The sequence below is a fragment of the Muntiacus reevesi genome, chromosome 6 (assembly GCF_963930625.1).
Source record: "Muntiacus reevesi chromosome 6, mMunRee1.1, whole genome shotgun sequence".
Lineage (NCBI taxonomy): Eukaryota > Metazoa > Chordata > Mammalia > Artiodactyla > Cervidae > Muntiacus > Muntiacus reevesi.
Genome location: NC_089254.1, coordinates 104,747,847 through 104,769,516, shown reverse-complemented (window position 1 = coordinate 104,769,516; position 21,670 = coordinate 104,747,847). Strand labels below are relative to the sequence as shown.

At 39.7% G+C, this 21,670-nt stretch overlaps 1 protein-coding gene across 1 annotated transcript in view; it reads right to left on the bottom strand.

Annotated features, from left to right (window-relative positions):
- Window positions 1–21,670, bottom strand: part of CNTNAP2 (contactin associated protein 2) — a 1,529,631-nt gene that overhangs the window by 770,124 nt on the left and 737,837 nt on the right. Inside the window, exon 12 of the mRNA XM_065938525.1 lies at window positions 11,668–11,787. Within this exon, the coding sequence (XP_065794597.1) occupies window positions 11,668–11,787 (120 nt within the window). The remainder of the gene's footprint in view (window positions 1–11,667; window positions 11,788–21,670) is intronic.

The following is a 21,670-nucleotide window of genomic DNA, read 5'->3' as shown; positions in this document are numbered from 1 at the left end:
TCTTTACCACTAGTGCCACCTGGGAAACCCCAGACATACTCATCTATCTCTTACTAATGGCAGCTACTTCTATGTACTGAAAAGTCAGAGTAGCACAGGTCTATTTGGAACAATGCATCCATCTATTAGTGCCAACTATACACCAGACACTGCTGGATTCAGGAGCGAACAATACAGACATCCCATCTCACATCCTAGATGCCAGTTAACCACAAAAGGGGAAGACGATTTTTAAATAAGAATGGCAATAATAATTTATATTATTTTAGTTAAAAGAACCAAGGGTTTCTAGAATGTTTCAATCTATTAAAAAGGTAAAAAGTGACACATTTATGCCACTAAAAGATAAGGAAGCCTCTCATTCTCTCACTGTTGGTCTCATTCAAACCTATATTCTTTATGCAAACACCTTTTTGTAAACTGTATTATAGATGCACCCATGGATGATAAGATGTTTAAACACTCATTAGCTGCTTGGAAAATTTTAAAATCTGTTTGTGTCTCAGCTCACCTGGCTTCAAAATTGGAATACTAATACCTCCCCATGTTATGGTGAGGAACAGATGAAATGGATAGAATACTACAATAGATAAAGGCATCTATTACATTCTCTCTTACAGAGTCAACAATAAACAGTTTAAAATGATAACATCTTTTGAACAAATAAGGAAATATTAATTGATATTACAATTTTCACATTTTAATAAATGTTTAAAACTTGTGTTTAAAAAGACTAGTTCTAAGGCATTAAATCAGAGAATTACAAATCAATATGAGAATTCCTGGTTAAGATGTTGAATAAAGACTGGCATCTAACTTTTTGCCTCCTAAAACTCCAGTAAAGCCAGAGTATATTTATGTATACATATACATTCATAAATATATATGATAAGTGCACAGACATATTCAAACTAGGACAGTATTGAGAGCAAAAGGCAGAGCTATTTATAGCTACATCAGGGCAAAAAAAATTAAGATGGGATTATATTGACACATGGCCACTCTAAGCAAGTTGTTGTTCAGTCACTAAGTCATGTCTGACTCTTTCTGACCCCAGCTTGCCAGGCTTCCCTGTCCTTCATGATCTCTCAGAGTTTGCTCAAACTCATGTCCATTGAGTTGGTGATGCTATAACAAAGAGTGAAGTTAAAAATCAACAAGACCTTCTAACTCCTTATTAGGAGTTAACACATAGCTAGTAATTATTAGGAATCTGCAGGTAACTGAGGAGATCCTAGGACACAAAAAATTGAGAGAAAATGAGCATAATAAAGGAAGTCAGATAAAACTGAGGGGAAGGAAAAAATATTATTATCCTTGAGATACAATAATGAGTCTGCAGATATGAAGAACAGTATGCTATTAAAATAGAACTTCCAAAGAACAAAAAGGAGCTCTTTGATTTAAAACCAGGATGAAAATCATTCTAGAAGGAGAAAGCAGAGAAATCAATCATAAATAGAAAAATAAAAAGAGATTTGAGGAGTTGCCAAGTGTGAAAGTAAACACCTAGCCCAAGGATGAAAACAGACTTATCCTAATGCCTGTTGTGAAATTTCAGAATATTGGAGTAAAAGAAAGTTCTTCTAATTTTTAGGGAGAAGGATAGGTTGTATTAAAGGATCGAGAAATTGTCAGAGAATGTGCTATCCCCAAATGAGGGTGTAAATTAATATGAAAAAGACATAGGAAATGGGAAGCATGAGGTCTGACATAGTGGGAGATGAGGAAATTGTTGGGTGAATAAACACAGGTCGGTGAGGGGAGATTTCATGATGAGGGATGCCCCAGATAGAGAGAGCAAGCAGTTTAGATTGGAGCAACGGGAAACATCAGCAAGACATCCTCTATAATTTTATAGTCTTTTAAATACTGAGAGTACAATATGTCGGATTCTACTCTGTACTTGGCTTGCAGCGATAATGCACTAATAAAATCCAAGATCTAACACCTGATGAGATGGCACTGATGTAATAATAGTAGAAATAAAGTGCACAATAAATGTAATGCACTTGAATCATCCCCAAACCCTCCCCACTACACCCTTTGTGGAAAAATTGTCTTCCGTGAAACCAGTCCCTGGTGCCAAAAAGGTTGGGGGCCTCTGAGCTAGTGCATTAGTTCACCTGTCAAAAGCACGCTACCATCTCTCAGCCCTGACACCTATAGGTACACCAAGTGAGCTTAGAAACAGAAGGGGCAAATATGGTTCCAGTGAAGAGAAAATAAACCACACATATTTCTACATCACAAAGGGCTTCCCAGGCGGCTCCAGTGGTAAAGAATCCTCCTGCCAATGCAGGAGAGGCAAGAGATGCAGGTTTGATCCCTGAGTTGGGAAGATCTCCTGAAAATGACAACCCACTCCAGTATTCTTGCCTAGAAAATTTAATGGACAGCGGAGCCTGGTAGGCTACAGTCCAGAGGATCACAAAGAGTTGGACTTGACAGAAGCGACTAAGCACACACATGTATCAAAAAAAGAATAACTGTGATGATGATCACGATGAGGATCTAGTAAGTTCTTATACAGTCTTACACTTCAGTGCCGATATTGTTCAAAATTATGAGTAGAAACAGGATATGAGGTTAATGATTATGTGAGGGGAGGCTCACCCCTAATGATCTCCTCGGCCCATAAACACCATAAGAAGACTTCTGACAACTTCATTCACAGGTATACCTTCTCTCAGTTATTTTCTCACTTGTCATAATGAGACAAATGCAGTCAGGTGGCTATCACTTACGTTGGGCATGATGAGATTTAGGGCTTCTGCTTAAATCAATCCCAGAAACAGGACTCCAATATTTGCCAGTTCAGGCAATGTGTCATGCTAGGTATAGTTTATTATTTAAGTTTCTCAGTTGCATCAATTAGACTAAGAGGAAAGATAAAAAGACAGACCAGTTGCTACATGAGATTCTCTTGCTAAAATTGCCAGGAATCTTTCAAAATGGAAACTGATTTACTGAGAAGGAATGGAAGGTGACTCAGCAAACTGGAAAACCTAGGGACTGGAAAGATAGGAGCTTGGGCACACTGGCTTAAAGTTTAGTCAGAAGGGAGGAATTCCTAGTAAGTGTGAGGTTATTTCTGCACTTTGAGCTGATTTAACTGGATGTCCTAAAACCTTTTTTTTTTTCCCTTCTTTCCACCTGCCAGATGCACAAGCTGATGTCTGTAGACTAGACTAGAGTTTCAGACCCCAAATGACAGAGGAAGCCAGACAGTAGTCCATCGTCATAGACAGTGTGAAGCCATTCTCCGTTTTTGAGCAGGTTTTGAAATCGCACAACCAAGACAGTGCTTTCAAAGCACCAAAAATGCAGTGTGTTTAAAATACTGCATAGGCAGGTATGTACAAAAGTTTGAAGGTGGGGCATTTGCATCCGGGGTACCGTTTTGGAGGCTCAGAGGTGGCGGAGCTGACTGTTCTCGATCTAAGACCACTCCAGCTTGGGTTCACCTGGCACCCTGCCTTCCCTTCCTGGGTCCTGTCTGACGGCCTGGGCTTCACCAGACCTCTTGTAGCTCCCCTCTGCCTGCCTTGATTTAAAGTTCGAAAACCACTTGAGGACTTTTATAGTATTAACCTATCACTGTGACTGACACACAGTGAAGAGATTTCAAAGGAACCTTGGCAGGTAGAAGTCATCCGTGGAATAGGAGTGGGAATCTGAATGGGAGTCTTGGGCGGGTGGGTAATCAGTTACAGAGACGAGCTCTCCTTTCAGGCTGCGTTTGATCACTGAGTTGGTTCCGAGATTTTCAATTGAAGCTGTAGGAACAGAATTGAATTCAAAGATTTATACTGATTGTGAGGAACTGAAATAGCTGAGCGCGTGAAGCAGGAGTTGCTGAGTGATTACAAAGGTTTATAACAAAGACAGCTTGTGAGAAGTCTACGAGAAGGCGACGATGTGAAAGAAGACAGGAGAACTATTCTATGTGCGGGTTAATGTTAATGGCAGAGGAAGTGAACTAGGTTAGGAGGCAGAAAGACGAGGGCAAATGCCTTTGACGGGAAAAAATAAAAATGAGTGGAGGGAATAAAATGGAAGACGACAGTGTTTTGAGGCTTATAGTTTAAAATGTGAATACATCAGAGATAGTGCATGACACTCCAGGAACACGAAGGGGCAGAAGCACAGTGCCGCCTGGCCTGCGGATGTTAATAAGCTTTCGAAGAGAAGAAGAAAGCCGTGTGTGTCCTCATTTCTAGCCAGTTTGCTTGCAAGAACAGGGAATGAGGTGCTGCAATCATATTAAATATTACTGATGATACCCAATACAATTCCATTCAATCTCATTACCTCCTCAAGCCAGGTTTTGTTAGATTCAGTTTAAGATTTTACACTGAAAAAGTAACTAGACATTGGGAATAGGATTTAAATCGTCCTAAAACTCGGGCATATACGTCTCCTCTTTTTTGGATTTCCTTCGCATCTAGGTCACCACAGAGAACTGGGTAGCATTCCATGTGTATGTACGGCTGATTCACTCTGCTGTACCCCAGAAACTGACACAGTGATGGATAGCAACTCTATAACAATAAAAAAGGGGAAAAAGTCAGGCTTAAAACCTAGGGAATAATTAACCCATATACACAAGAAATACAAAAGTTATTCTATAAAAACTCTCAGAAATTTGTACCAGATAAAATACTCCTGGCTGAATTAAGAGCTAAAATTGATAATAATTGCTTAATGGTTTATAAACTGATTTCATTTAAAATGTGTTCTCTGATTAAAAACCCCAAGGCATCAGCGGGACAATTAAGAAGTAAATAGTTTATGGAAAAAATGCTGTCCTACCAGAGATAATGAATTAGAGTTATGTAAGGAAGTTTTAATGATAATGAAAAGACATGAATAAGAGATGCTCGCTTCAGAAATCACCTTTAAATCAGACTACAGAATCCAAAATGAGGAGTATGCACACGTCTGGCCATGAGGATGAGTAACACACACACTCGGGCACTCACACACATACATCATGCTTGTACACACACATGCACACACAGCAGCTATGAACTCTGGCTCCAGACCACACGGAAGTCAGTCTCCATAACCCACTAGATGCGCAACTTAGGACTTAATTTCTGTGAGCTTCAGTCTCCTCACCCAAAAATGGGAATACGAGTAATAGTACATATTCCATGGGGTTGCTGTGAAAGATTCCCCTCAGTACTATATATATAACTATAAGCATAAAATATAAAATCTTATCACACATCACCTAACCTGTTAGTAATTCTAATCTCAGCTGGCAAGCAATTTTTATTTTTGCTTATCTATATTTTTAAGTTTTCCTACTTTGAACAATATGATAAAAACCACATGTAGTAAATAATAAATCTTAAATTTTTACAAACTAAGTGTGGCACTGTTCCTCAATAGGTGAGACTGTATGTAGCTGGAATTATGAATAGCATGCAGAGCAGGAAAAAGAATACAAAGCATTCCCCCAGTATTCCCAAGCCCTGGTGTGTACGCCCTGACCCTATTCCTTGAATGTGGGTGGGAAGTGTATATATACGATGGGTTATCACTCCTGCGGCTGTTACCCTGTGCAGCAAAGGTGCTCTATGCTCTGTGATGACCTATATGGGGGGGTGGGGATGGTGGCTCCAGAGGGAGGGGATGTGCGTATACATATTGCTGATTCACTTCCTTGTACAGCAGAAGCTAACACAACATTGTAAAGCAATTATCCTTCAATAAAATAAAATGACTAGCTGGTACAAAAAACAAAGCAAACAAACAACAACAAAGAAAAGTGAAGAGATTTTGCTGGTGTCAGTAAGGCCCCCTAGTTGACTTGAGTTAATCGAACGAGTATTATACTGGGTGATTATGAGGCATGGCCTAATTACACGCGCTCTTGAAAGCGAGTCGAGAGGTCAGAGATTCTCCCGTTGCCATGACATGAGAAGGAGGCATGGCTGGGAGCATCCTCTAAGAGCGAGCCACAGCCAAATGGCCAACAAGAAAATGGGACCCTCTGTCTTAAAACCTGAAGGAATTTAATTCTGTCGACAACCTGAACAAACGTGGAAGAGGATGCCAAGCCTCAGATGAGATCACAGCCCGGCTGACCCCTTCATTTCAGCATGTGAGGCCCTGAGCAGTCAACCTAGCTAACCTGTGCCAGAGTTTTGACCCATGAAAACTATGATATAATAAATTGGTGCTACTGAAAGCAGAAAACAGAGAAAGAACTGCTTTGCTTTGCTGAGGGGTGGGAGGTGGGTGGTGATGGCAACAAGGAGTGTGGGTCAGGTTCATGATTCTTTCTACTAGAGCCCAAGTGTCCCACCCCAACAGCCCATGGCCACCCCCGCCCCTACACTGCACTGCAGAAACTTCTGAGAGGCACATGATAAATAAAATTATATTACTGAGTGCAAGTGCTTAGGAACTTGAGTAACAAGCTCTCTATAAATATTAGATTAAAAAGACATGAACAGCTTTTACCATTATAGAGGATAATAGAATTTGATCAGCTAAATCCCAGGGCTTTATAAAGCACAAATTATGTAAACAAGCTTAATGGTTTTTTGATAAAACTACAAAAGTGGTGCTAGGAAGAATGCAGGAGATATTCCTTACTTGGAATTTAAACATCACATCAAACAGCACAGATGTTTACTTAATTTTTAAAAAATTAAATATGAATGCAAAGAGAGTTATAAAGATGAATTCAAGGATAGAATATTGAGGAAAGCACTGTTTTTGATGTAAGGATAAGCAGTAATTTTCCAAGGAAAATGGCTGGATCTAGCTTTATTTACTGTTGATATTATTAATCACTGGGAAGAGAGAACTAAATGAAGCTTTAAATATAAAAACTCAAGATTTCTAGAAAATGTTGATATAAGAAGCTGAAGTGTTAGAAAAGTATTCAAATGAAAGAGATAAATATTATAAATATATGATAAAATACATTTATTAAAAATTATATTTATGACACCAAATTTTCAGAGAGACAATAGAAATTGAGATGGAGGGTGAGGATAACAATGACCACATTTTATAACGTGCCCTAAGATCTTAAAGAGGAAACCAGGCTTTGATGTGCACAGAATGATGGATTCTTCTACTAAAGATTCAATGAATATATTCTCTCCTCTGTGTCAACTGAGCGCTTGAGATGTGTCATTTAGGGCACCCCCTAATTTCCAAGTGATGAAGCACTTAAGTATAGATAGTCAAAAGGAGAATTGCATAGTAGAAGAACTGCTTTATGATAAGAAATGAAGAGTGCCAATCTATGTCAAACGTGGTCAAGAAATGAGTAAACTCAAGCTTGTTTGAGGCAAGAGCATTTTGTCTCTAAATTAGGTGAGTAGTTGATATTTTTCTTTCATGTTTCCTATAAATAATAGAATTTTTCTTTTTTTCCAAGAAGAGAGGGCATTGTAGAGATCAACTCAGTCTACTGAGACTGGATTGTGGTGAAGGAAAGTACAGCGTTTATTGCAAGGCACCAAGAAAGGAGTACGGGCAGTTTATGTTCAAAAAACTTGAATTCCTCAATGGCTTTCAGGTAAAATGTGGGTCCTAGGGTGTGGGTCCTAGGGTGCATGACCAGCTCCTGGACAGTTCTCTGTTTGGTTGATGGTGAGGTAACACAGTGATATTTCTGGTATCTCAATTATCAACCTTTTTTTACAAACTGTCTGGGATCTAGATACTGCTGGTCAGCATGCAGTTAACTTTTTCCATCTGGTGGAGGTTTTCGTATCTGCAAAATAACTCAAGGAGGTGGCTCTGGATATTATCTATAGCCCTTAAAAAAGAACTAAATGTTCTTGACTTTATTTTAAGGCTAAACTATAAAGAAAGTTGAGTGCTAAAGAATTGATGATTTTGAACTGTGGTGTTGGAGAAGACTCTTGAGAGTTCCTTGGACTGCAAGGAGATCCATCCAGTCCATCCTAAAGGAAATCAGTCCTGAATATTCATTGGAAGGACTGATGCTGAAGCTGAAACTCCAATACTTTGGCCACCTGATGCAAAGAACTGACTCATTTGAAAAGACACTGATACTGAGAAAGATTGAAGGTGGGAGGAGAAGGGGACAACAAAGGATGAGATGGTTGAATGGCATCACCGACTCGATGGACATGAGTGTGAATTAACTCTGAGAGTTGGTGATGGACAGGTAGGCCTGGCATGCTGCAGTCCATGGGGTTGCAAAGAATCAAATATGACTGAGAACTGAACTAAAACTATTCTTATTTTGTCTTCATTGATTATTTTCTTTTGTTTCTGCATTTTTCATTTCTCTGATTAAATTTTCTCTTTGGAACTAAAGGAAGGCATAGGAGACAAAGCTTTTTCACAAACAAGAGGTAGGGTTCATGGAGGATGGGAGGAGTCTAACCTAGAAGGACCAAGGGGCCTTTCTCATTCATTATATATATTTTCACTGATTCAAAGTCTCTCTCCATCCTCCCAATCTTCTTTATAAAGTCTATAGGATCCAAACAGTCAATTCAACATCCACATGGATGACCCATTTGTCCCCAGAATTCTCTTAAGACACTTCTCCTCTACTTATTACATTTTTACACAAAGAATATTTCATCACTAGAAATCTATCTATTGAGTTCCTACGACTACATTCCTGGGATGCCTTTCCCCAGTTTGCAATCCTCTAAGTAATATTATCTTTTCTCATATATTCATATGCTAACAATTAACACATTTTTATCTCTAACCCAAACATCTTTTCAGGGCTTATTCAACTGCAAAATTTGCACCTCAACTGAGATGGCATAGAGCACTTCATATTTAAATAGGTCAAAACTGAATTCTTCAAATTCTTCTAAATCTGTTCTTTCCTTTATTTTGCATGTCTCCAAAATGGCACTGTAATTCACTGAGTTACTTAATCCATATATTCAGGAGTTATTCTTGACAACTCTCTTTAACCATCCTTCTCCCATCCTTCACAAATCCTTCACTATTTCCCAGAGTTTGCTCAAAATTGTGTCCATTCAGTCAATAATGCTATCTAACCATCTCATCCTCTTCCTCCCTCTTCTTTTGCCTTCAATCTTTCCCAGCATCGGGGTCTTTGCTGACAATACTACCTTCAAAGTACATCTGAAATGCATCACTTATTCATCACTTAATCTATCACCACCCAATTCCAAAGAAGCATCTTTTCTTCCCTGGACATTTGCTATAGCTTCAGAATTGGGTGCAGTGCTTTCAGCCTGTCATTCGTGGTACTCAAAGTGGTACTGATCTTGGTATTGGTCTTGGGTGGCCTTGACTTGCAATAGCTTGGAGCCAGGCATGGGTTCCCAGTCAGAGAGTCACTGAGTCACACCCTCATGACAGTTTGAATCACTTGTATGGGTCATTTCTTCTGGTTTTCCTTTGGCCAGTCATTTTAATTTGCCTGGTTTGCAGTCCATATTTTGTGTATCTCAGGATCCTCCCATGTGTTCACACCTATCTGTTAGCCAAGACGGAATCTACCGAAGAGGCATCTGGGTAGAACATCCCTTGACATCATTCCCCTCTGGCCTGCAAGGAGCCTTTTCTGTGCATGTGTGGTTGGGGAGGGCTCCTGACTTCGGAAGTGAGAGAGATGTGGTCTAAGCAGGCCCGTCCTCCTCCTTCAAACGTCCTGCTGTTCTTGTTTTGGAGTTTCTGTCAACAGAAAATGAATCTCCAATTGCTTTACCCTGGGGGGCCCATCTACCTCCTGCCTCAGTAGTTTTAATTGAGACCCACTCATTCCCCTGGTTAAAACCTTTCCATAGCTTCCCACCTGCTACATTGAAATATAATTGAAAAAATAAAAATCTTTTCTTCCTCCCAGTACCACCATCCTTACTTCCTGGTCTGCTTTGCCCCTGCCTGTTTCCTCCATTTCATTTTGGGACCCTACAGTCTTATTATGCTTCAGACACTTGGGTTTTCGTTCCTTAGAAGAAAATGACTTTTTTCATGCCTTGGAGTGTAAATTTTCAGGGCTTCTCTTCCTTCCTCATCTTTTTGAGTGCCTTGTCTTCATCCATATGCTACATTTTGGCTAAAATGTTGCTTCCTAGGGAGGTTTTTCTTTTTTTAAATGCTTTATCCAAAATAAATCATTCTTCACAATTCCATTACTTTTCTCTGCAGAAAAATTACTTATATTTGTTTACTTTTTTTAGTGCTTGTTTTTATTATAAGTTGTGAACACCATGAAGGCATTTATGATATCAATTTATTCTCACACGACACAATTTTTGACAAAATAGTAAATATATGAATGGAAAAACCTAGAAAAAGGATCCTAGAGGTACATTTAAATATTCTTTTTCCTTTTCACAGAGTCTATGAAGAAATTCACATTTTTTTCTTGTTTCTGTGTCCATTACATATTTTAATTGCATTTTATCTTTTAGATAATGTAGATTTTATATATAGTTTAAGAAATAATACAGAGGACACCTCACATTGGTCAAAATAGCCATCACTTATAAAACCTACAAATAACAAATGCTGGAGAGGGTGTGGAGAAAAGGAAAACCTTCTATATTGTTGGTGGGGATGGATGTAAAATAGTGCAGCCACTATGGGAAACAATATAGAAGTTCTTCAAAAAGCTAAAAATAGAGCTGCCGTAAGATCCAGCAATCCAATTCCTGGGCATATATCTGGACAAAACCATAATTCAAAAAGATAGAGGCATCCCTATGTTCATAGAAGCACTATTTGCAATAGCCAAGACATGGAAGCGAGCTGAATGTCCACTGACAGATGAATGGATAAAGAAGATAAAGTCCACATACAGAATAGTATATGACTCAGCCACAGAAGAACAAAAGGATGCCATTTGCAGCAACATGGACAGACCTAACGATGATCCCACTAAGTGAAATAAGTCAGAAAGAGAAACGCCATATATCGCTTGCATGTAGAATCTAAAATATGGCACAGAAGAACTTATCTACAAAACAGAAACGACTCACAGACATGGAGCGCAGGCCTGTGGTTCCCGAGTGGGAGGAGGCCAGGGGTGGGAGGAACTGGGAGTCTGGGATTAGCAGAGGCAAGTTGGAACTTAAAGAAAGGGCAAACAAGGTCCCACGGTGTTCAGTTCAGTTCAGTCGCTCAGTCGTGTCCGACTCTTTGCGACCCCATGGACTGCAGCACGCCAGGCTTCCCTGTCCATCAGCAACTCCCGGAGTTTACTCGAGTCCATGTCCATTGAGTCGGCATCACCGAATATGAAAAGGATACATATGTGTATAACTGAATCACTCTGCTATAGAGCAGGGTCTGGAGTGGCCTCTGCGCTTCCTCTCCCGTGTACAGTGTGAGTGGTTTGAGAGGCGACACTAAACTTCCCCAGTCGAGGTTCTTGTGGCGGCTTCTTCATGGGCCAGCTCTTCAACCTATCAATTTCACTCTATACTTTTTCCTCTACTTGCTGATTTTTTTTAACACTAATTATTAACTGTTCAAATCAGAAGGTGGACTTAAAAAAAACTCAGTGTCAAACTACACTTCACCGTTTAGCCTAACAAATCCAGCAGTCTTTAGCTTCATTCATGTATTGACAAGAACACAGCACAGGAGAAACAAACATCAGTGGTGCTGTTTATTCTCAGCATATAGAAAAGCAATCTTCATGAAACATAAATAGGGCATCGTTACCTGTCATGTTGCAGTAAACTTTCAGAGGCCCCAGCGGTCCGCTGCCATCAGGATCTATCCAGTAGTAATTTGAGGTCTGGCCCAGGTGTTTGTATGCTTCACAGGAAGGCTCATAGATGGCTGGAAAGAAAGATGTTCATGAGCTCAGCACTCAGAAAAGGGCCTCCCCAGACCCAGGCCCCAGTTACAGATCAAATGCTACCGAACCAGTGATGAGAAGCGTATCCTCAAGTTGGAACGAGCCCTCTTTTCTCTACACGTAAACTCATAATTTGTTTAGTCCAGAAGCATTCTTTCTGACCTAACAAGGACAGTAAGTTACTGCTATGACTTTATAGTTGGGGAAAGGTCTAAAACAATTTAATAAATTGTTGAATACATGTAATGTTTGCTTAAAACAGGTACTCATGAGCATTGAAAAATATTTAGTTTATACTTATTTATAGATATCATATCTTTGCTATAAGGGACTTAACTGAAAGACCATAAATACTGTTGCACTGTTGGTCTATCAGCTAAGGGATCAGAGAAAATCTGACCCCCGCCACACACACAGAGAGACAGAAACACAGACAAACACACTTCTGCATATTTAGCATACATTTCCTACAAAAAGCATGTGATTGTTAACCTAAGATGTGACTCTGCTTCATTTTGTTACAAGTACTTTAATTACCTCAAATCTAGTTTTTATAAAAAAAAAAAAAAAAATGACATTTATGTAATTAGGTTGTAGATTTTCATCATGTTCCTTTTTGTTCCCTTGCTCCTAGCACATTTTCTTTTTTTCACAGAGAATGCACCTGGTTTCAGAAGTGCTGAATGGACACTGACATACCTCCTTTATAGCTGGAACTTCTAAAACAATGTTGTGAAAACTTTTATATATAGCTCATCTATTTCTGGTTTATTGACCATGGCAAAGCCTTTGACTATGTGGATCACAATAATCTGTGGAAAATTCTAAAAGACATGGGAATACCAGACCACCTGACCTGCCTCTTGAGAAATCTGTATGCAGGTCAGGAAGCAACAGTTAGAACTGGACATGGAATAATAGACTGGTTCCAAATAGTGAAAGGAGTACATCAAGGCTGTATATTGTCACCCTACTTACTTAATTTATATGCAGAGTACATCATGAGAAACGCTGGGCTGGAGGAAGCACAAGCTGGAATCAAGATTGCCAGGAGAAATATCAATAACCTCAGATTTGCAGATTACACCACCTTTATGGCAGAAAGTGAAGAAGACCTAAAGAGCCTTTTGATGAAAGTAAAAGAGGAGAGTGATACAGTTGGCTTAAAGCTCAACGTTCAGAAAACTAAGATCATAACAATCGGCCCCATCACTTCATGGCAAATAGATGGGGAAACGGTGGAAACAGTGGCTGACTTTATTTTGGGGGGCTCCAAAATCACTGCAGATGGTGACTGCAGCCATGAAATTAAAAGATGCTTAATCCTTGGCAGGAAAGTTATGACCAATCTAGACAGCATATTAAAAAGCAGAGACATTACTTTGCCAACAAAGGTCCATCTGGTCAAGGCTATGGTTTTTCCAGTAGTCATGTATGGATGTGAGAGTTGGACTATAAAGAAAGCTGAGTGCCAAATTGATGCTTTTGAACTATGGTGTTGGAGAAGACTCTTGACACTCTGTTGGACTGCAAGGAGATCCAACCAGTCCATCCTAAAGGAGATCAGTCCTGAGTGTTCATTGGAAGGACTGATGTTGAAGCTGAAACTCCAAAACTTTGGCCACCTGATGCAAAGAGCTGACTCATTTGAAAAGACCTGATGCTGGGAAAGATTGAGGGCAGGAGAATGGGACAATAGAAGATGGGATTGTTGGGTGGCATCACCGACTCAATGGAGTTCAGTTTGGGTAAACTCTGGGAGTTGCTGCTGGACAGGGAGGCCTGGTGTGCTGCAGTCCATGGGATCGCAGAGTCGGACACAACTGAGCAACTAAACTGAACTACACTGACTTTATGAGGGATTTGACAGAATTTAACTAAGACCTACTGAGTCAGGAGGTAGATGGTCCCCCCACCCCAAGACAGGGTAAAGCATTGAACATTCATCCACTATGGACGAAATTCCAAGACAAGAATAGCAGGGCAATAAACAAGGATGTTGGGTCCTGCCCAGACCACATATTTCTCATACCTGAAGTCAGGAGACTTCCCTGTCCACATGTGTGCAGAAAAGCTCCTTAGAGGTCAAAAGGGGAGTAAAGTCAAGGGGTGCTCAACCCATATGCCTTTGCCATCTCGGCTAAGAGATGCATGCACGCACATGGAAGGGTTCTGAGATATAGCAAATATGGACTGTGGACCAGGCAAATAAAAATGATTGGCCAAAGGAAACCTGGAAGAAATGTCCCATATAAGTGACTCAAACTTTCAAGGATTCTCCTTCTGAGTCTGCCTGAGTATCTATCCACACATACTATACTCTTTTTCTCTTAATAAATATTTTACTGGCTTCACTGTTTTCTGTCTTTGTGGAAATTCTTTTCTGCAAAGCCAAAGGGCCAGGGCCCTTGACACTGACCACTCTTCTAGTGGCTAGGATCTGGTGCTCTCACCATCACGACCTGGCTTCAATCTCTGGTTGGGAACCCAAGCCCCCCTCTGAGCCGTTGCAGGCTGAGGTCACTCAAGATCATTACTATTGGTAAAGATCTATATATTGATAAGTGGAGTCTTTTGGAAAAGTGCCCTTGAATTCAACACTCCCAGCATCTGCCCTTTCCTAAGTTATGAAGCAGGAGGTCTGACTCTGGGACTGCCTCTTTCTACTTCCCTCTCCCAGGTTCTCAGTGCCTCCCTCTGGCTCTCCATGTTTCTTCTTCCCAAAGATGCTAGACCTTAAATTCTATTTCATTTCAGCAAACACAGCACACTACAACAGTTCTGAAATGCTTTGATTTACTCAGGGCTTGCTTTCCACTTGCTTTGTTCCTTCTGCAAATAATCACTGAGCCCACATGATGTGTTGAGCAGTAGATTAGGCAAAACAAGTACATCTGTGAACAGCACAGTTCTGGGACATTTGGAGCAAGGGCTGTTCACTCAGTTCTCAGCCATTGCTCATTCACAAAGTGCAACTGGAAGAAAATGTGTCTAAAGTGTTAAGCACGGCCACACACACCGGCCAATGCAGGAGATGAGAGTTTGATCCCTGGTCTGGAAGATTCACTGGAGAAGGAAATGGCAACCCACTCCAGTATTCTTGCATGAAAAATTACACGGACAGAGGAGCCTGGTGGGCTATGCCCGAGAGGTCGTAAAAAGTCAGATACGACTGAGCGACTGAGCATGCAATTATTAATATGCCACTTTCCACCTCCCAATTATCAAATTTAGATAATAAACTATGGTTGCTCTAATTCTGAATGCTATAACAAGTAAAGTAAGGCAATAAAAGACAGTAAAGAAATATTCTTTAAACTTTCAGCAGAAGGATGATATACTTTGAGATAGGTTTTAGAAAGAAGTTTCCTTGTAGCAAACCACAATAGATCTTAGGGAAGTAATTCAGAAGGTAATGAGAACAGATAGGCTATACTTGCCATTTGCGTGCATGCTCAGTCATGTCTGATTCTTTGTGATGCCATGGACTGGAGCCGACCAGGCTCCTCCGCCCATGGAATTTTCCAGCCAAGAATACTGGAGTGGGCTGCTATTTCCTCCTCCAGGGGATCTCCCCACCCAGGGATTAACCTGATCTGCATTGGCAAATGGATTCTTTCCCGCTGAGCCACCTGGGAACTCAATACTTCCAGAAGGGCTGTGGTGAGATGGCCAGAGCTATCATAAGAAAGGATCAAACAAATAAGACAGGATAGAGCAGACGGAACTGAGCACACGTTTTTAAGATCAGGAGGTGGACCTAGTCAGAAAGAAAGAAAGAATACCTTATATTCACAATCTCTGAAACCAACTGCCTTATTAACTTTTGACAATCTTCCTTCAGATTATTATAATTATTATGTACAGTTCAAAATCACCTAGAACATAAGGTTTAAATTCTTAGGTTTTCCAATTAGTCTGTTCAGCCAATCTACCATTAGAAACTGTCAGCTTTGTCTTCCAGCTTCCCCCTGTCATTTTCCTTATCATCTGATATCTGGTCTATAACAATCATCTTATTAAGTGATTGTTCTACCCAAATATCTCTTCACTCCCCACCCAATTATGCTTTTTTGATCCATTGATGGTCTAGTGCTAAAACATTACTTTAAGTTAAATGTGTAATAGTTCTTCAGCATCTGACAGTGTGTCCCAGATCGCCATCTAAGCATGCAAAACCTTCCGAAATCCTTACAGATCTCATTAGGTTTCAGCAACTTGCTGACATCAACCTTGCTCTCTGCTCAGGCGAATCTGACAAAGGAACTTATTTAACCTATGTTTACCCTTTCTGGGATTGCCTGTGGTTTTCCACAGGCCTTTTTCTCAATCTGTAAAACTTCCCCATCAGAGTTAACTATGAAGGAACAAGTGTTAAGAAACAGGGCTCCAGTCAAACACATCTAAGTTTAAATTCTGACTCCACCAAGCACTAATTATAAAACCTTGGCAAAGACATTTAATCTCATGTAGCCCTGTCTAGGAAATAGGTAGCATAGGTATGTTAATTAATGGTTATATGTGCTCAGTTGTGTCCAACTCTCTGCGACCCCACAGGCTGTAGCCTGCCACGCTCCTCTGCCCGTGGGATTTTCCAGGAAGAGGGTTGCCATTACATTCACCGGGGATCTTCCCGACCCAGGGATTGAATTCACATCTACTGCATTGACAGGCTGATTCTTTACCACTGAGCCATCAGGGAAGCCCCTATATTAATTAATAGGTGGAGTATTTATTGTTAATACAATAGTTATTATTTAGGCACCATTAACCTTTTTCCTTTCTTAAGGAGACATACTCTAATCAATACATCCTGCTTTCTGTACAGTCCAGGGCTCATCTCACAAATTATAGTCAATGTAAGACTTGATTGACTGCTGTTAATTAAAACATGTGTAAAAATTTTACTTCCTAATAAGATTGTGAACTGTCATGAGGACAGGGTCTAGAAAAACGTGCTTTTCCTTTTTACTCTATATTAAGCTATTAATAACCTGGTAGGTGTTTAAGAAAGACTATTGGAATGAAACTTAAAATGTACCTACCCTTCATCCTGTTCTGATTTTGATAAATGATTAGTTGGCTTGCCAGAAGAAGTCTATCCATATGAAAGCACACTTGGATGATAGTAACTAGAGGGAAATGCTAACATTTCTGTGTAAGCGTACAAGCATTTTGAGCACCCAGGTGAAAGCATGTGGATGAGGGAAGTTTGGATAACCAAGAAGCTCTTCATTTTCCTTCAAGGTGTGACAATTATTCCGCTTGTCTCTAACCTAAAACAGGTTTACTGGCTGCTTTTGCCTCATCAACACAAATAGAAAAGCAAAACTTTAGTCCAAACTTTATCATGTGTGAAAAATCACCTGGAGAGCTTGTTAAGACAGGGATTCCTGGGCCTCACCCCAAAGAGTCTGACTCAGTAGAGAATTTGCAGTTCTAACAAGCTCCCAAGTGATGCTCATACTGCTGGTCCTGACTGCATTTTGAAAAGCATGGCTCTAATCTTGAAAAAGTAAAAATTAACTCAAGAAGGGTGGACTAATTCTTTATTTATATTTTAATATAAATAGGAAAAACAGGTCACTGCAAGGCAATACAGTACAATCTTAAATAACATAAGGCTAGACTGCCATCTCACTTCACTCAGGATAATAAAAATAGAACTCTAAATAAACTCTAAATAAAAATACATGTCAAAAGAAATATACTTGGATGGATGTGCAGAAAAATATTTGGAAAGAAATGTTTCTGTTTCCAAAATACTGTTGTTACTTTTGTTACCGTTGAGTATTACTCAAACAGTACCAGTGGTTGTCTTTAAATAGTAAGATTATGGATGATTTAAAACTTCATACTTTTCAGTGTTTTCCACACTGTAATGTGCATAAGTTATATTATCATTAAAAATACATTTGCAAAATACATACATGGAATAGTAACACTGAGACAAAATGGCAAGAACAGATGTATATAGTAAAATTACATTCATTCTGTTCCTCACTTAGAAATTAAGAGATTTCTGTTCAAATCTCCTTTCTGTCTTTTACTACCTAGACACTCCCCTTAACTTTTCATTTTCTCAACCATAAAGTGAAGGCAGTAGTACCTCCTCCACCAAGTTAGCATAAGTATCAAGTGAAATCACACACTTTATAAACTAAAAGGCATTGAGTGCATGGATATTTTAATGCAGAGAAGTATTTAGCATGCCTCAGCCAGTTACCTCTGTACCCAGTGGACTCCTATCTGGGTTGCACATTTTGTACATACCAAGCCCCAGGGAGATGACAGCACAGAAGGGGCTAAGTCAGCAACCACTGACGAAAGAGAGGGTCTGAGCTGTGGTCAATGACTGAGCTTTTCTAGTAGGCTGCAGGAGAACAGAAAGGCAATTGGACTGAAGGCAAAACAAATAGACTCATCAAGTTCATTGATTTACTGGATGAGTAATTTTTCTGTTTCAAATCCTACTCCCAAACAAAAGTTCTCATACTATTGTACATATTCTTAAATAAATCTCAGGTGTTCAGAAATATGACCGTTGAACACATCATATTGAATTTCATAGCTTATAAAAATCCAGAAAGTGACAAATCCTAAGTACTTATTCATTTTCATTAAATATTGAATATTGTCTGTGTGACTCATATTAGCTGTCATGCAAATGACAAACCACTAGTGTATCAGTTTCACTGGGCCACTGCAACAATAACCAAATGCTCAGTGGGCTGAAACAAATCTATTATCTTATAATTCTGGGGGTCAGATGTTCAAAGTAGGTTTCGCCGAGCTAAATAAGGCTGTGTTCCTTCTAAAAGAGGATCCATTTTCTTGCTTTTCCCAGCTTCCAGAGTCTGCCTGCATTTCTTGGTTCATTTTCCTATTTCTTCATCTGCAAAGTCAGCTGTGGTTAGTGGGGTCTTTCTCATGCTCCACTCTGATTCTCTGCTTGACCATCACCTCTCTCTATTTTAAAGAACTCTGGTTACATCAGGCCCACCCAGATAATCTGGGGCACTTTCTTCACGAGAAGGTCTTCACTTAATCATAGTCTCTTTGCCATATAAAGTAATATATTCATAGGTTGCACAGTTTAGGATATAGACGCGTTTGGTGGAGAGATGATTATCCTGTCTATCACAACTATATAAAAATACTGTGATTGCTCTATATAAAGAAAAAATTTTATTAAGTACCTAATGTACTCCCAGTGTTGTTGATTAACGAAAAATGTCAACACAACGGTAGAGAGAAAAGCAGAGAGTTTAAGAGCAAAGATACGAAACAGGTCTAAAGCACTAAGAACAAAGCATGACTTAAGGAATGTTTAGGGTAAAGATAGGGTACAAAGAAGGAAAAGGATAAGTCTCAGTAGCATGAATTGTTGTAGAAAATGGGAATGGGAATCAGGTCAGGGAAATGCTAATACATTTAATGAGCAGATTTGGGTGACTCTTAATATTTCTTAGTGGTAGCATCTGTAGAAATCAGATTATAAGAAAAGAGATTATTTGGTGGAAAGGGGTTGGGGGGTGACCACATTATTGTAGGAGTTTAAACTATGAGAGGTAAAAAAATAGAAAACAAGTTGATAGAGATTGCCAAGTAAAAGGAGGGAATTTTTATTAGGATATGTGAGATAGATTCGTGTTTATTTTTAATGGTGTAGTTTCTGGTTATAAAGAAAATTTATAATCCTTGGAGTAGTCCTGAAAAAGTAACAAATAATTAAAAAAAAAAAGAAACTTCTGTTTCCCTAGCTCCATAAGTATATTTGGGGAAACATGTGTTTCATTCTTTGGAATGCCAGGTCCCTATCCTACCTCTTTTCTAGATCTTCTTCCAAGGTATGAGATGTCAATGTAAATATCAGAATCCAGGATACATAATGGCCAGGTTTTACTAGTGGTTGTTATAGACTCATTATTCGGCTCACTATTGGCCACCAGGAAATAAGCTCTAAATCTGATAGTCAATTTCAGAGTCTTATAATACATAAACAACAACTTTGCCTATTTATTAATGCATCTTTACCACCACTAGCTATACTGATTTAAAATAAAAGAAAAAGTTTACTTGGAAAAAAAAAAAAAAAAAGCTTTTCATTATTGTTTGATTTGAAAATTTACTTTCACATATACATTGGAAAGATTTAAAAATCTTCTATGAAGTGTATAGTTACGCTTTTTGCCCACTTATTTATTGTCAGCATTTTTCTATTGACTTAAATCGATTAAGTTATAAATGAAGATTAAAATCTGCATTATCGTATTTGTCTTCCTTGATTTTTGCCTTATCCCCTCGAATATGTCCTTTTGGATGTATATTTTGTTATCAACTCTATTAAGATTTCCCTTTAAAAATGCTTTCACAGCTCTTAAGTGTATAAAATTATCTTCCATTTGTGGCAGTAAAAGTCTTGACTCTCAATGCTAAGGAGTTAGTACTTACTCTAAGCATAGGCTAAAGAATTTAAAATGATGTAGTAACATTATCAGTTTTGTGTTTAAGAAGTATCTCCTGACACTTGTGTGGACACGTTGCACGCTCAGTCACTTCAGACGTGTCCACTGCTGAGACCCTATAGACGGTAGCCCACAAGCCTCCTCTGCCCATGGGATTCTGCAGGCAAGAACACTGGAATGGGCTGCCATGGCTTTCTCTAGGGGATCTCCCTGACCCAGAGATTGAACCCACGTCTCCTGCGACTTCTGCACTGCAGGCAGATTCTTTACCACTGAACCACCTTGGGCAGGTCAGGAAAGTTAATATCAACTAAGGGACTATGATGGGTTTTCCCAGTAGCTCAGTGTTAAAGACTCCACTTGCAATGCAGGAGATGAAGGAGACACAGGAGAAGCAGGATTGATCCCTGGGTCCGAAAGATCCTCTGAAAGAGGGCATGGCAACCCGCTCCAGTATTCTTGCCATGAAAACCCCATAGACAGAGGAGGCTGGTGGGCCAAGGTCCATGGGGTTGCAAAGAGTCTGACACCAAAGAGGTAGTGAGCATGCGCACACAGAGACTGCTGCAAGGGGACTGGGAAAGTAATCGTACACACACATATGGTGGAAGCACAAGGCCCCTGGAAAACAAAAGAGAAAAGCACACGTCTGTGATTTGTGCCATGGCTTCATTTCCTACATAAACACTGATTCAAGAAGGGCACGTCTATGGGTTGAAATGTGTCCCCCAGTAGGTGTTGAAGTTCTAACCTTTATTTGGAAATGAGATTTTTGAAGGTGATTAAGTTAAGGAATCAGTCCTGAATATTCATTGGAAGGACTGATGCTGAAGCTGAAACTCCAATACTTTGACCACCTGATGTGAAGAACTGACTCATTCGAAAAGCCCCTGATGCTTTGAAGATTGAAAGGGAAAGATTGAAGGCAGGAAGGGAAGGGGACAACAGAGGCTGAGATGGTTGGATGGCATCACTGACTCAATGTAGATGAGTTTGAGTAAGCTCTGGGAGTTACTGATGGATGGAGAAGCCTGGTGTGCTGCAGTCCATGGGGTCACAAAGAATCAGATGCGACTGAATTGAACTGAACTGAAGTTAAGATGATCTCATTAGGGTGGCCCCTAATCTAAGGGGGCTGACCTCATATAAAGGGGAAATTGGGACACATAGACAGATACCTATAACAGGAAGGCAATATGAAGACACAGGGATAGGGACTTCCCTGGTTGTCCAGTGGCTAAGACTCCACACTCCCAATGCAGGTTGTCCAGGTTCAATCCTTGGTAAGGGAGCTATATACCTCACGTTGCAACTAAAGATCCCACATACAACAAATAAGACCCAAACCAGTCAAATAAATACATAAATTTTTAAAAAGACACAGCGATAACACTAA